At 36.1% G+C, this 13389-nt stretch overlaps 1 protein-coding gene across 1 annotated transcript; it reads left to right on the top strand.

Annotated features, from left to right (window-relative positions):
- The first annotated feature begins 1972 nt into the window (after positions 1–1972).
- LOC132045793 (F-box protein SKIP19-like) lies at positions 1973–11322 on the top strand. The gene is made up of 2 exons (XM_059436376.1): positions 1973–2350; positions 10399–11322. The coding sequence occupies exons 1-2, from the start codon at positions 2025–2027 to the stop codon at positions 11000–11002; spliced, it is 930 nt and encodes a 309-aa protein (XP_059292359.1). The 5' UTR covers positions 1973–2024; the 3' UTR covers positions 11003–11322.
- Positions 11323–13389: the final 2067 nt, after the last annotated feature.

Below are 13389 nucleotides of genomic sequence, written 5' to 3'. Positions count from 1 at the left end.
ACGAGTCGGCACCATATCGCGTCCTTTATTAAAGGGCCGGATCCGTCCGTACGTGATTGAGATTTGATATCCGGTATGTACGTCCGTATACGATTATGACTCGTCCGTCACACTCGGAAATCCGATCTCGACTCCGATTCTCGTCCGCCACGTTTGAATTCCGGTCCTGGCCTCGAGAGCCCGTTCGTACGCTCCGTAGTCCGATCTCCGCTTATCATTCCGTCCGCACATTCGTAAGTCCGACTCCGCTACGAATCCGATTTTGTCCGGCCTATTTCTCGTAATTCCGTTCGTTACGATTTACATATCGATTCTCGTTGTTATAATTACGTATGTTATGTTACACTTTTACATACTCGGTACGTCTTCGTCTCGACAGCACAACTTTCTAAGGGGCGTGTTACATGCCTACAGTACGAACGCGCCGCACGATACGCGCCGGATTTAAGTTATCGATGCCCGTTATTTGGAGAGCTCCCTTTGATCAAGGCGATATTTTAGTATATATTTTGTTGTATCTCTCGTTACGTATATATATGATCATTTGGGTACGACGGCCCCGTCCCGTCTTCGATTCTCGTTCGTATGTTAGAGGCACACGGTATGTATGTGGGTTGTGGGTTGTCCTTTGTCAAGGTAGGTACGTACGATATCGACTTTGTAGTGTAATAAATAACGGCTTAAAGTTTAAGTTTGTATATGTATGTATGTTTGTTCGTGCGCAGTATCTTATATCTGTATGAATTTATGTGTGCCTAAACGAGATTAGCTATTTGATATGCCAGATCTGTCAGGTAGGTACGTATGAGTGTCCAAGTAGGACACCAGCCACGACCCACGGGGCTGGGTCGTGACACATTAAATGGAAATAACATAATAATTTGTATTATTGATAAGTTAAAGTCATTAATTCACAGGATGAAAAGAGAAATTAAGAAGTAAAAGAAAAAGAAAAATTAGAGGGAGATGGAAGCAAATTAAATCACGTAGAACCCTCACTGAGAGCATAGACCCAAAATAAAAAACATAAAAAGACATAAATTTGCAGAATAAAAAGGAGAAAATTAAAAAATAACAAATTAAAATCATGTAGTTATAGCCTCAAACCTCTCACTGAGAGTATAGACCTGAAACAAAAAACATAAGAGATCAAAATTCCAAACAGTTAGAAAGTTACAATCTTTTAGATACAAAATAAACATATTAACGAACATAAAAAATTGGAGTAATAATTGAGATTTGAGGGATTCTTCTCCGCGTTGATAAAAAATAGAAAGTTGGAATAGCAAATACTGGCCAATAACGAATATAACGTCAATATGAAAATAGTGTCAAGCATAATTCAAATGCTAAATAAGTATTACGATCCTTTTATAAAGTTAACACTGTAATATGATGTGGTAAATATTCGAATGAAAAAGAAGAAATACCAAGCATGCTATTCATATTTACACTGCATACAACACATCCATTTTGGATACCACAGTACACCAATTACAAATGATGAAAGAATGATACTTACTGGCAAACCCGAAAAACAAATGTTCACTTTCAACCCATGTTCTTATCCTCCTTTTTTTCTTGGAGGAAGGCACCTTCATCCTTGTAACAATGTTTACTGTGAAAATTTATGGACAAAACATTTATAAATATCCATGTTTTTGCCTTTTGAAATTCACAACGCATTCTGGCAAATTTATGTGAATGAATTGTTTGCATCAATTGTAATCATAATTGCTAACCTTATTACTATTGTAACTGTTCATTTGTTAAAGATTTATTAATTGCAACCATTATTACAGCCATTACATTTTAAAAAGAAGGAAAACAAACATTTTTTTAATAAAATAATAAGAGAAAAAGCTTAAAAAAATAAAGATAAATGATATTCTAACCTGCCATGTCACCGTATCTATGTCTAACTTTATATTATATGCAAACCTGTTACCTAGCTGCTCATTCTTACCTAGCTGCTCATTTAATCTCCGCCAAACATTTCATCAACAAAACTAAAACGTCAAAAAATGGAAGAAGAAGATATGGAAAATCCAATTACTCCACCGTGGCTAGAATTACCATCTGAAATTACATCAACGATACTACAAAAGTTAGGGACAATAGAGATACTGAGAAATGCAGATAAAGTGTGTACAACTTGGAGGCGATTGTGTCAAGAACCAGCCATGTGGCGAGTTATTAAAATGCAAAATGCTGGTGCTGATTTCTGGGATAGTGAAGATGATTTGGAGAAGATTTGTCGTCAAGCTGTTGATCGTAGTCAGGGCCAATTAATTGATATCAGTCTTGAGTACTTTGGTACTGATGATTTGCTCAATTATATCGCTGAAAGGTTCCATTTTTAAACCCTAATTTCCTTTTTTTTTTTTGTGCAATCATGACTGTGCTTACTTTTAAGTCAGTTTTTAGGTACCTATCCAGTACAGGTGTGTGTTCTTAGTTTGACTGAGCACGGAGTTTAAGAAATAAAAACAAACTTTTGAATCTTGTGTTCTTAAATTAAATATATGTGTAGTCTGTCAAATCTTTTGGTCTTAAACTTGTCAGGTAGAATATTGGAATTGAAAAACTTACTAAAGATAGAAAGAGCCTCCCTACCTTCCTACGTAGGTAAGGTCTGTGTACACTTTACCCTCCCTAGGCCCCATATTGTGGGATTTTACTGGGTATGTTGTTGTTGTTGTTGTACTAAATATAGAAAGAGATACTCTTTTTGGGATAGACCAAAAAGAACGTAAGACACTTAAATTGGGACGGGGGTTTGCCAGCTTTTAGGGTCTTTTGGTGGATCGTAGCCAGGGTCAATTAATTGATATCAGTCTTGAGTACTTTGGTAGCGATAATTTACTCAATTATATCGCTGAAAGGTTCTATTTTTAAACCCTAATTTCCTGTTTTTCTGTATACTCTGTCTTGTATTCACTTTGAAGTCAGTTTTTAGGTCCCTAATTTCCCGCATAAGTTATACCCTCTCTGTTTTAATTTGTTTGTTTTAGTTTGAGAAACGGAGTTTAAGAAAGTGAAAGAAAACTTTTGAATGTTGTGGTCTTAAACTAAAGATATGTATTATGTATACCAAAATGTCTTTTAGTCTTGTGGTCTTAGATATGCCAAGTGGAATGTTGAAATTAAAGAGTTACAAATTAGGAAAGAGACATTATTTTCGAAAGACATAAAAAGGAAAGTAAGACAAACAAATAAACAGAGGACGTAATTGATATCAGTCTTGAGTACTTTGGCAGTGATAATTTGTTCAATTATATCACTGAAAGGTTCCATTTTTTAACCCTAATTTCCTGTTTTTCTGTGTACTCTTTCTTGTGTTTAATTTGGAGTCAGTTTTTAGGTACCTATCCGGTATGGTTGTGTGTAAGTATCTGTTATTTTTGCTAATTTTTAGCCAGGGTCAAATAATTGATATCAGTCTTGAGTATTTTGGTAGTGATAATTTGCTCAATTATATCGCTGAAAGGTTCCATTTTTAAACCCTAATTTCCCTTTTTTTTTTTTTTGTGCAATCTTGCTTGTGCTTACTTTGAAGTCAGTTTTTAGGTACCTATCCAGTACAGGTCTGTGTAAGTACTCACTCTGTTCCAATTTAAGTGTCTTAGTTTGACTGAGCACGGAGTTTAAGAAATAAAGGCAAACTTTTGAATCTTGTGCTCTTAAATTAAATATATGTGTAGTCCGTTAAATCTTGTGGTCTTAAACTTGCCATGCAGAATATTGGAATTGGAAAACTTACTAAATATAGAAAGAGCCTTCCTACCTTCCAAGGTAGGGGTAAGGTCTGCGTGCATTTTAGCCTCCCTAGACTCCACATTGTGGGATTGAACTGGGTATGTTGTTGTTGTTGTACTAAATATAGAAAGAGATACTCTTTTTGGGACAGACCAAAAAGGAAAGTAAGACACTTATTTGGGACAGAGGAAGTATCTATTATTTTTGCTAATTTTTAGGATCTTTTGGTGGATCGTAGCCAGGGTCAATTAATTGATATTAGTCTTGAGTATTTTGGTAGTGATAATTTGCTCAATTATATAACTGAGAGGTTCCCTTTTTTAACCCTAATTTCCTGTTTTTCTGTACACTCTTGCTTGTTTTTGCTTTGGACTCAGTTTTTTGGTACCTATCCAGTAGGGGTTTAACCCTAATTTCCTGTTTTTCTGTACACTCTTGCTTGTTTTTGCTTTGGACTCAGTTTTTTGGTACCTATCCAGCAGGGTGTGTGTGTAAGTATCTGTTATTTTTGCTAATTTTTAGCCAGGGTCAATTAATTGATATCAGTCTTGAGTATTTTGGCAGTGATAATTTGCTCAATTATATCGCTGAAAGGTTCCGTTTTTAAAACCCTAATTTCCTCTTCTTCTGTGCAATCTTTGCTTGCTTTTACTTTGGACTTAGTTTATAGGTACCTATCCAATATGGGTGTGTATAAGTATCTGTTCTTATTGCTAAATTTTTTGGCGTCTTTTGGTATTCTTTAGGCTTTAGCAACAATAAACCTCAGCATAAAATCCCGTATAAGATATACAATGTTTGGTTTGTCATCTAAGTTACACAGACTCGGGTGTGGGTATCCGATACGGGTACGGATTCGAGTGTCAGATTCAGCAAAATCTAAATTTAACATTCGGGGGTGCGTATCCGGTTATGGATACGGGTGCGGGGATTCGGCTAAGAAAATTCAAAATTATATAAAAAATAGAGCTATAAAGATATTACAAATTTTGAGAGATATTCTTATGAAAAACTTACATGTATATGAAATAAAAGTGCTTCTTGGTTTATCTGAAACATGAAGCAACATATATGAACTAAAAGTACTATAATATTGAAGGTATGTCATTTTCCTTATCTTAAATCTGTTTTATTTTTAATTTTGAGAAATCAAAATCTCAAATTTTCCCCCCAAATTTGTCGACGGACTCCGGTCAAAGTATCCGTATGTGATTGACCGTATCCGGAACGCTTGCCGTTCCGGCACCCGCACCCGTCCGTATCCGGGACGGGGACGGCACCCAAAATGGCGAGTCCGTGCAACTGTCCGAAAAATTAATAAAGCTGAAAATGAAATCGAGAAAGGCTCGAGGCTTACCTTAAAGAAGATATTGCCCGTATACTGATTTGGGGAAAAACATAGATAATTTTCTTCAGTCTTGAGTACTTTGGCAGCGACAATTTGCTCAATTATATCGCTGAAAGGTTCCGTTTTTTTAACCCTAATTTCCTGTTTTTCTGTACACTCTGTCTTGTGTTTACTTTGAAGTCAGTTTTAGGAGTCTATTCAATGCGGGTGTGTGTTAGTATCTGTTATTTTTGCTAATTTTAGGGGTCTTTTCGTGGTACCGTTTAGCAACAATAATCTCAGTGTGAAATACCGCATAAGTTATACAATGTTTGGTTGGCCAAACAAGAAAAAAATAATTGCTGCATAACTGCTTGACCTCAATAAACCCCGCACTGCTAATACCCGGAAATCTGTGTGTCTGTGAGAATACATGTACTAGCAATAGATGGATTATGGATAAGAATAAGCAAAGACAAAAGCAATACCAGTATAGCAATCCTTACATTAATCCATGAAAATCAGAAGGGTTTTTCAAATCTCAAAGGGGTCTTAGACAAGGGGACCCGTTGACTCCTTATCTATTTGTTCTGGTCATGGAAGTGTTTATTAAGACATTACAAAAAGCCTTAAGTAGTGGTTGGTTGACAGATTGAGGGTTTGATGAAAATATTCTGGAAATTAACGACATACTTTATGCAGATGATACTTTGGTGCTATGTGAAGCTGATAAAATGCAACTTTTACACCTGAGAGTTATACTGTTAGCTGTTGAAGCATTCTCTGGACTGAAAATAGACTTGAACAAAGCTCCAACTTGTCTGTAAATGTGGTAGTCTCATTGAGTAGTTTACTGAAATATTGGGATGTAACACTGAGAAGTTCCCTGCTACTTACTTGGGATTGCCTTTGGGTGCAAAAAGACATGACACTGGTGTATGGCCAGGTGTTATAGACAAGTTTGAGAAAAAGTTATCATGATGAAAGAAGCAATATCTTTCTATTGGCGGAAGACTCATATCGTTTAATAGTGTTTTGGATGGGATCCCAACTTATTTAATGTCCTTGGCACCAATTCTAACAAAACTGGAGAAGCATATTAATAAGTTGAGAGGGAATTTTATTTGGGATGACAATGCTGATAACAGAAAATTTCATTTGGTTAAATGGCATAAGATTATAAGGAGTATAAACGTGTTGGGGTTGGCAGGTTCTTCGAGTGGGGGATCTTAAAATGCACAATAAGAGTACCTTTTTAAGCGTTCGGAAAACTGTAACCCATTTGAAGTATGGTAGAGAGGGTTTTTGGGATCCTAAGCCTGTAAACTGTTCTTATGGGGTGGCCTGGAAACAAATAGTAAACTTATGGGGAGAATTTAGTAATAACATTAAATTATGGTCTGACAGATTGTCTGATGAGGGACTGCTAAATGGTCAATTTCTACTATTTATAGCTTGGTGATAAATCAAGAGTGCCTGGTGGTTGGGATTTTCAGTTTATGAGAAAATTTAATTACTTGGAGCTGGAAGAAGTTGCTTCGTTTTTGTAGAAATGCATACGGTAAGAAGATACTCAGTTCCAGCTTGCAAACAATTCAGGAGTTTTCAAGTAAAGTCTAGCTATGAACTTCTTACGAACACAGACTCAAAATTCAGAACTAATTTTGGCCTGGAAAATTTTGTGAAAAACTAAAGCTCCAACTAAATTAAGCATGATTTGGGCGGATTGCTGGATATGGTGCTTGCTTGACTCAAGATAATTACAGAAAAGGGGTTTTAACCTATGCAACAGGTGTTTAGAGTGTGAATGCTTTGCTGAAACTGCCAAACATTTGTTACTGCATTGTGATCAGACATGGTTGACCTGGTCCTTATTCCTAATCTTTATTTTTTCGACAACTGTGGTGTCTCGATCAGCTTACGCGCACCTCGATTAATTCCGACAATACCTGCTACCTCCCACCAACACAGGTACCGGTGTCTCTGTCCATCAAGGTTTGGACAGATGAAAAGAATCTTAGAACATTTGCCTTCGCTGGGATTTGAACCTGAGATCTCATGGTTCTCAACCCATTTCATTGACGACTAGGCCACACCCTTGGGTGCAAGTCCTTATTAATTATTCCTAATCTTTTTTGATGTTCATTGGGTGATGCCACAAAGCTATAAGGATTTATTACATGCTGCAACTGTGATCATACATGGTTGATCTGGTCCTTATTTCTAATCTTCTTTGGTGTTCATTGGGTGTTGCCACAGACCTTTAAGGATTTATTAACTACCGCAAGGACAACGAATGGACAGAAGGCTGAAGAAGATCTGGTGATTAGTCCCGCTATGCGTTATATGGACTCTATGGCATGAGAGAAATGAAGGAAGAAAGGAGATGATAGCCTTCACACAAGTTAGATGTTCTCGGTATTTGTTTTGCTGGCATAGAGAAATAATGTGATTAGTACATCTGTCTTTATGGACTTACTAGATTCTGCTTTTGTTAGCAGCTAATGCGGTAGGTACTAAATGTTTTGCAACTATTGCAGTACTCTCCGGGTACTGCTTTATCAATAAAGTACTTTACCTTAAAATAAATAAATTATGGTCCTTAAATTATTATTCACCGCGTAAACAATCACGGCATTATAATCCCTCATAACTAGTACGTGAACCAAATGACCACATAGTGTATTCTGCAGAATATGAAGTATCTAGACCCATACTGCACCCATTTGAGGCAGGCCTATTTGACGTGGTTTCCCTGAGACAAATGAAGTATCCATGTAACATAGCCCATGAATTGTATAGCAGTACCATTTTCATGTATGTTGAAGGCCAATGTTGCTGACGCTATAATGTGGAGAGTGCAAGCCGATGTATATATTCTCTATGTTCCGTCCATAGCCAATGGTTATGGATTTGAATGAAAATGCTGAATGTTTTCTCTTGTTTGCTTAAAGATTAGAGAGGAGAGGAAGGTACAAAGAGAACAAATTGTAGCATTGCCTTCCAGGTGCGCTCTCAGGACATAAGGATATGTATTAGGAAAGAATAGGTTATCATCAAGATAAAGAAAAAAAAAAAAGATCTAATTTGACTTTGTGTAGCAGTTTTAGACAAGTCCAAAAGTGATCATGGTTTATTAGTGATTGACTATTAGCAGTGCATAAATTTCCTTAACTTTATGGTAGTCATAGAGTTAATGGTTTCAGCTAAAAAGTAGCTCCCTTATCTTCTTGTTTTACCTAACTGTGAAAAGAATCAAAATAAAGAACAGTAGGTTGAAAGATGAATCTTGATATGTCTTTAGTAATACGGGCAAGAAAACAATGCATGGTTAAGTATAGATCTTCCTAATATCTGATAGACTGGATTATCTTTCAATGAAGGCCTCAATATTATATTATTTACCAGATTTCTTTTGTGCTTGTGTTTCTGTTACGAGTGTTATGCATTAGTATGCTTATGGTGCTTAAACAAGTTTGTGACATAGTAACAAATATCTTATTGAGGCGAGGTGTTTTCTAAACTAGTTTCTTGTTTCTTAGGTCAAGCGATTTTCTGTCTTGTTTTTTCTTTTGGGAAGTGTTTAAGTTGTCATTTTATATGCTGCAAGTCAACTAAGTAGAAAGAAATTTTTTGGTCAAGTCTCTCAGATTGGTTGCCCAAGATGACCCTTATCTAGCAACCCTTTTCCTACCCTCTTATCTCCTAGGTGGGAGCTGGATTGATCTTTTCTCTCTAACCAAATATAAGAGGTTTGTGTTTGCACTCAGGAAGAATCAAATTAATCAATAAGGCTCCAGATGTGATAGTACCGTTGTATAAGTTTTCCAGATTGCTTAGCTGATTTTGAGAAAAGTGAACGACATTTAGATGTCATTTAATATTGTCTTAAGCTTGAATAAGAGGGAAGTGAACAACCTCACGACCTTTTATGGCTGTAACATGATCCTTCCCGTTTTTTATATACTCGTGGTAATTTAATTGGGATATTCAGTTGATAAATCTTTTTCTCATACCTTATTATTGAGCTTCTTTAAATTGGACGGCGCAGGTTCGACTGAGTACTGGAGAATTTAAGTGATCCTTTTCATGGTAGAATTAACAGTAGTGATTGTGTTACACTTGAGAAGGGATCATAATCCCTGGATCCTATCGGTGCATCATGACTGATACTGGCTGACTAACACTCATTTGTTTCTGTGTCGTCCTTCAAAATTCTCCAGTGCTTCGAGGAATCTTTTACACTTCATTTCATGATATTTTAAATGTTAAACATTGGAGATTTGGTCGTAACAAGAACAGTAGTATTTAGTAAAGCAAAAGACTTGCAAAGCGCTAAAGCTTGGTTTGTTTGGATTTGAATTGATTGGGAACATTGAAGACAGCTAAGATAAGGTGTGGAATTTGGGAATGCACTTTGAATTAAGCTGGATTGTTTTTTAGGAGCTTCATTAAGTATAAGAACTTAATAATGATCAGCAAATTCTATTTAAGTGGGGCGGGGCATGAGCTGATTGTTCTTGCTTTTGAGAATGGACCACTGGATAACATACGTAAGCGTAAATATGTGTTTCTCTTTCTTTGGGAACTCTTTACTGCTAAATGTGAAATTGGAATCTAGAACTTGAGGAATTTTCATTTAAGGCAACTTCGAGAAAAGCTTGTATCCCTTTTTAAGTCAATAACGGGGAAAAAAGAAAGAGGTTTTGTGGCTCAGTTGAGCAGATTCATTTCGTTCATACTTGATCTGTACCCAACTCAATATCAACTTTGTTCTGCAGGAAGTCACAAGTTTTGCACATTTTGATAAAATGAGACATTATGTGCAAAATGATGAAAATTAGGGCTATAATTACCCGGCCTTAAGAGCTAGGGTCAGCTGCCTTTTTTTTTTTTTTTTTAAAAAAAAAAGATTGAATGGTAGATGTGCGATCCATTATGGAATTAGTGTAGAAACGCGTTGAGGAAGCTTTTCTGTAGGAACACAATTTAATAGTTGAACAAATAAAAAGCAAGCTAATTTATGTTCACAATATTTGAACAGGCACAAGCATGTACTCATAAATGACTACTACATGATGCATCTGAATTATGCACAAAAAACTGTCACGTAAATTTGCTTGACCTACGTAACTCTGCGGCTGTGCGCTACTGCTCAATATAGACTGCTTCTTTCCTTGCAAGATTGACGCTTGTGTATGTTCATATCCCCACTGATCTTTTAAATGTTGCATCCCTATATTCATATCCCCGCTGATCTTTTTAATGTTGCATCCCTCTCTCTTGTGATTAACTCTGAAACCTTTCAACAGGTCACCTCAGCTCAAGCGTCTTAGACTCGTATGTTCCTATAATGTCTCAGGTGATGGGTTGAGTGCAGCAGTGAAGAAGTTCCCATTATTGGAGGAGCTGCACCTGTACTACATCTCAATCACCAAAGAAACCATCGAAACTATAGGCCGTTCTTGTCGTGCTTTAAAGTCTTTTAAATTGAACAACCAGATCTGTAGACACCCCTACATTGACTACGATGAAGAGGCGATAGCAATTGCAGAGAACATGCCTGAACTGCAGCACCTTCAACTCTTTGGAAATAAGATGACAAATGAGGGATTGGAAGCTATTCTTAACGGTTGCCCTCACCTTGAATCACTTGATCTTCGACGATGTCTTAATGTACATCTAGGAGGGGATGTAGGGAAGCGATGTTCTCAACAGATCAAATATCTAAGACACCCTCAGGACCCCACTGAAGATTATGGGCTTGATACTGAAATGTGCGATTATGAATCATTTGATGAGGATTACCCATCTGGATTTTCTGACATCGACCTCATCTCGGATGACGATGATTATTATGAATTTTCTGATGCCAGCAACTATTCTGATGATGAAGAGATGTTCTTTGAATATTAACGGGCCTTCTATTCTGTTGATGACGTACTGCATTAAATCTCTTAGTTTTCATATCATTTGCACACCTATATTGTTATTCTTGTATCCTTTAGTTTTCTCTCTCTTTTTTTTTTTTTTGAAACTGGTAACTTAATTTTCTCCTTATCATATTGTGAAAATATAGCGAATAGGAAAAGCATAACTAGTTGACTGGTTTGTTCAGCCCAAATAATATATAAGGCAACTTTTCTCGGTACTTACCAGGTTACTGTAGCTGGTTAAGTTGCCCGGTGCAAGTGTAGATTTATAGTTGTTAAATTAAATATCCTTTACCTCTCTCATTGTGCAGCTATGGACACGGTTTGACCATTTGACCTTTTTTTTTTTTTAATACCAAGAAACTTGTTTTTTTCAAAAGATGGTGCAGCAAAAAGGTTGAAGAATTGATTGAAAAATGTCTTCCAAAATTTTTATTAAGCATTGGACGGCTTTAAATAGCCAACTTAAAGAAAGAAAATCTGCATTGATGGGTTTGTCCCTTCATCCTTCTCCGCTTAAATACTAGGCTTAGTTCTCTTGGCACAGGTCTCAATCCTATGACTTACGCCACGAAGTCCATCAACCTTTGCTCTTCAGCTTTCTTGTTGATACCACTGATCTCTTAGATGTTTGCCTTTTATTTGTCGAAGTTATCAGTATTCTTCTTCGGAGTTGTTTTTATTTTTCAAGTTTGAGATGAAACGAAAATGGGAACTTTCTACCTGTTGGAAACTTCATTATATTTTGAAGCAGATTGTCTATATGACATAAGCAAACATGATAGATGATGAATCAAAAAGCCTTATTGTGATATACACCCACATCTTCAACCAAAAACTCAACCATTCTATAAGGAATAAAACTGGCCTGTTGGGTGAAATTTTTGTAGCGGAATTCTGATATACTCCTTGATCCTTTAGAGCGAGAGTTACCTAGCAATATCTAGATTGCAGCATGTTCTTTTTATCGTTAACTTCTGTATTGTTGCCTCGTTTCTAAGACTTATAGATGTGTCACTTGTACAAACACCTGAGTAACTAGAGTATGAACGTTGTATCACCATGCCCTTGCTTAAACGCACTCTTTTGTATAGGATGGTTTTTGAATGATTAAACTTGAGGATCTAATTATAGAAAAATTGACAAAGTGACTATTCTTTCTCTGTCCTTGCTGGAATCTTTTGGTAATACCATGACAAGCTGACCCAATTTAAGATATTTGTTCTACTTCTGCTGAGATTATTGTTTTACAAAAAGGAAAAGAGCTGGCATGTTAGGTGAAACTATTATAGAAAAATTGTGATATACTGCCTGATCCTCTAGAGCGAAAATTGCCTTGCGATATCTAGGTTGCTGCATGTTTAGTCACTAGCCTCTCTGTTGTTGCTTTGTTTCTAGGATCAATAGATGCCTCATGTGCACAAGCATTTGAGCAACTGGTGTATGAACATTATTGTATCACCATGTCCTTGCTTAACCGCGCTCTTTCATATAGGATGGTTTTGGATGGACTAAACTTGAGGATCTCATCATATTTGAAGGGGGGAAATTGTCAAAATGATTTATTTCTTTGCTCCTGCTGGAATATTTTGTAACAGCATGATGACCTGAGCCAACAAAAGATGTTATGTTCTACTTCTGCCAAGATTGTTGTACGCTAATTAAAAATAAATTGGCTGGAGATGTCAAGTGATGAATTCCACAATTACATAAAACAATTGAGGTTCGTCCCATTTGTTTTTGAAGCTCACATATAAGCGAGATATATATTTTTTCTTTTGGTGGGCAAATTTTAACTGCAATGTGAACCAATTATCATAAATGTTGTAATTTTAAGATTGAATATATATACTCGAACGAATATCTTGAGAATAATTGAACTGGCAATATCATGTACTAAAAATAGATTTTTCTATTTTACTTGTCCATTTTAACAAATCAAGAGTCATTTATTATTTTCCTTCAATATTGTCCTAGTACTAACTACTAAGTACCCCTACTCCCCAAATTTATTGGATTTCTAACCATTAACAAGGATAATTTATTTAAAAAAGTGCCTGGTCAATAGAGGGCTAGTAAAAACGAACGGACAAAGTACAGTATTTATATTCAAGATTTTTTTAAATTCATATTTGATGTCTTACTTGATTTGACAATATCATTTGTTCACAGTCAAAGTAGGGAGAGGACGAGAAAACAAAACATCACGGTTACTCCTACGGTTCACTTTACATGTTGTCTTTATTAAAATAGATTGTCCAAAATAGTTATCATTTTAGAAAATAAAGACCTAATTAACTATTAGTTTCCACTTTCACCCTTACTCAATAAATGTGAGGAGATATTAATGGGGTGAAAAAATAGAGTAGT

The sequence above is a fragment of the Lycium ferocissimum genome, unplaced genomic scaffold (assembly GCF_029784015.1).
Source record: "Lycium ferocissimum isolate CSIRO_LF1 unplaced genomic scaffold, AGI_CSIRO_Lferr_CH_V1 ctg797, whole genome shotgun sequence".
NCBI lineage: Eukaryota > Viridiplantae > Streptophyta > Magnoliopsida > Solanales > Solanaceae > Lycium > Lycium ferocissimum.
The sequence above is the reverse complement of the archived record's forward strand: the minus strand, read 5'-3'. Positions and strand labels throughout refer to the sequence as shown.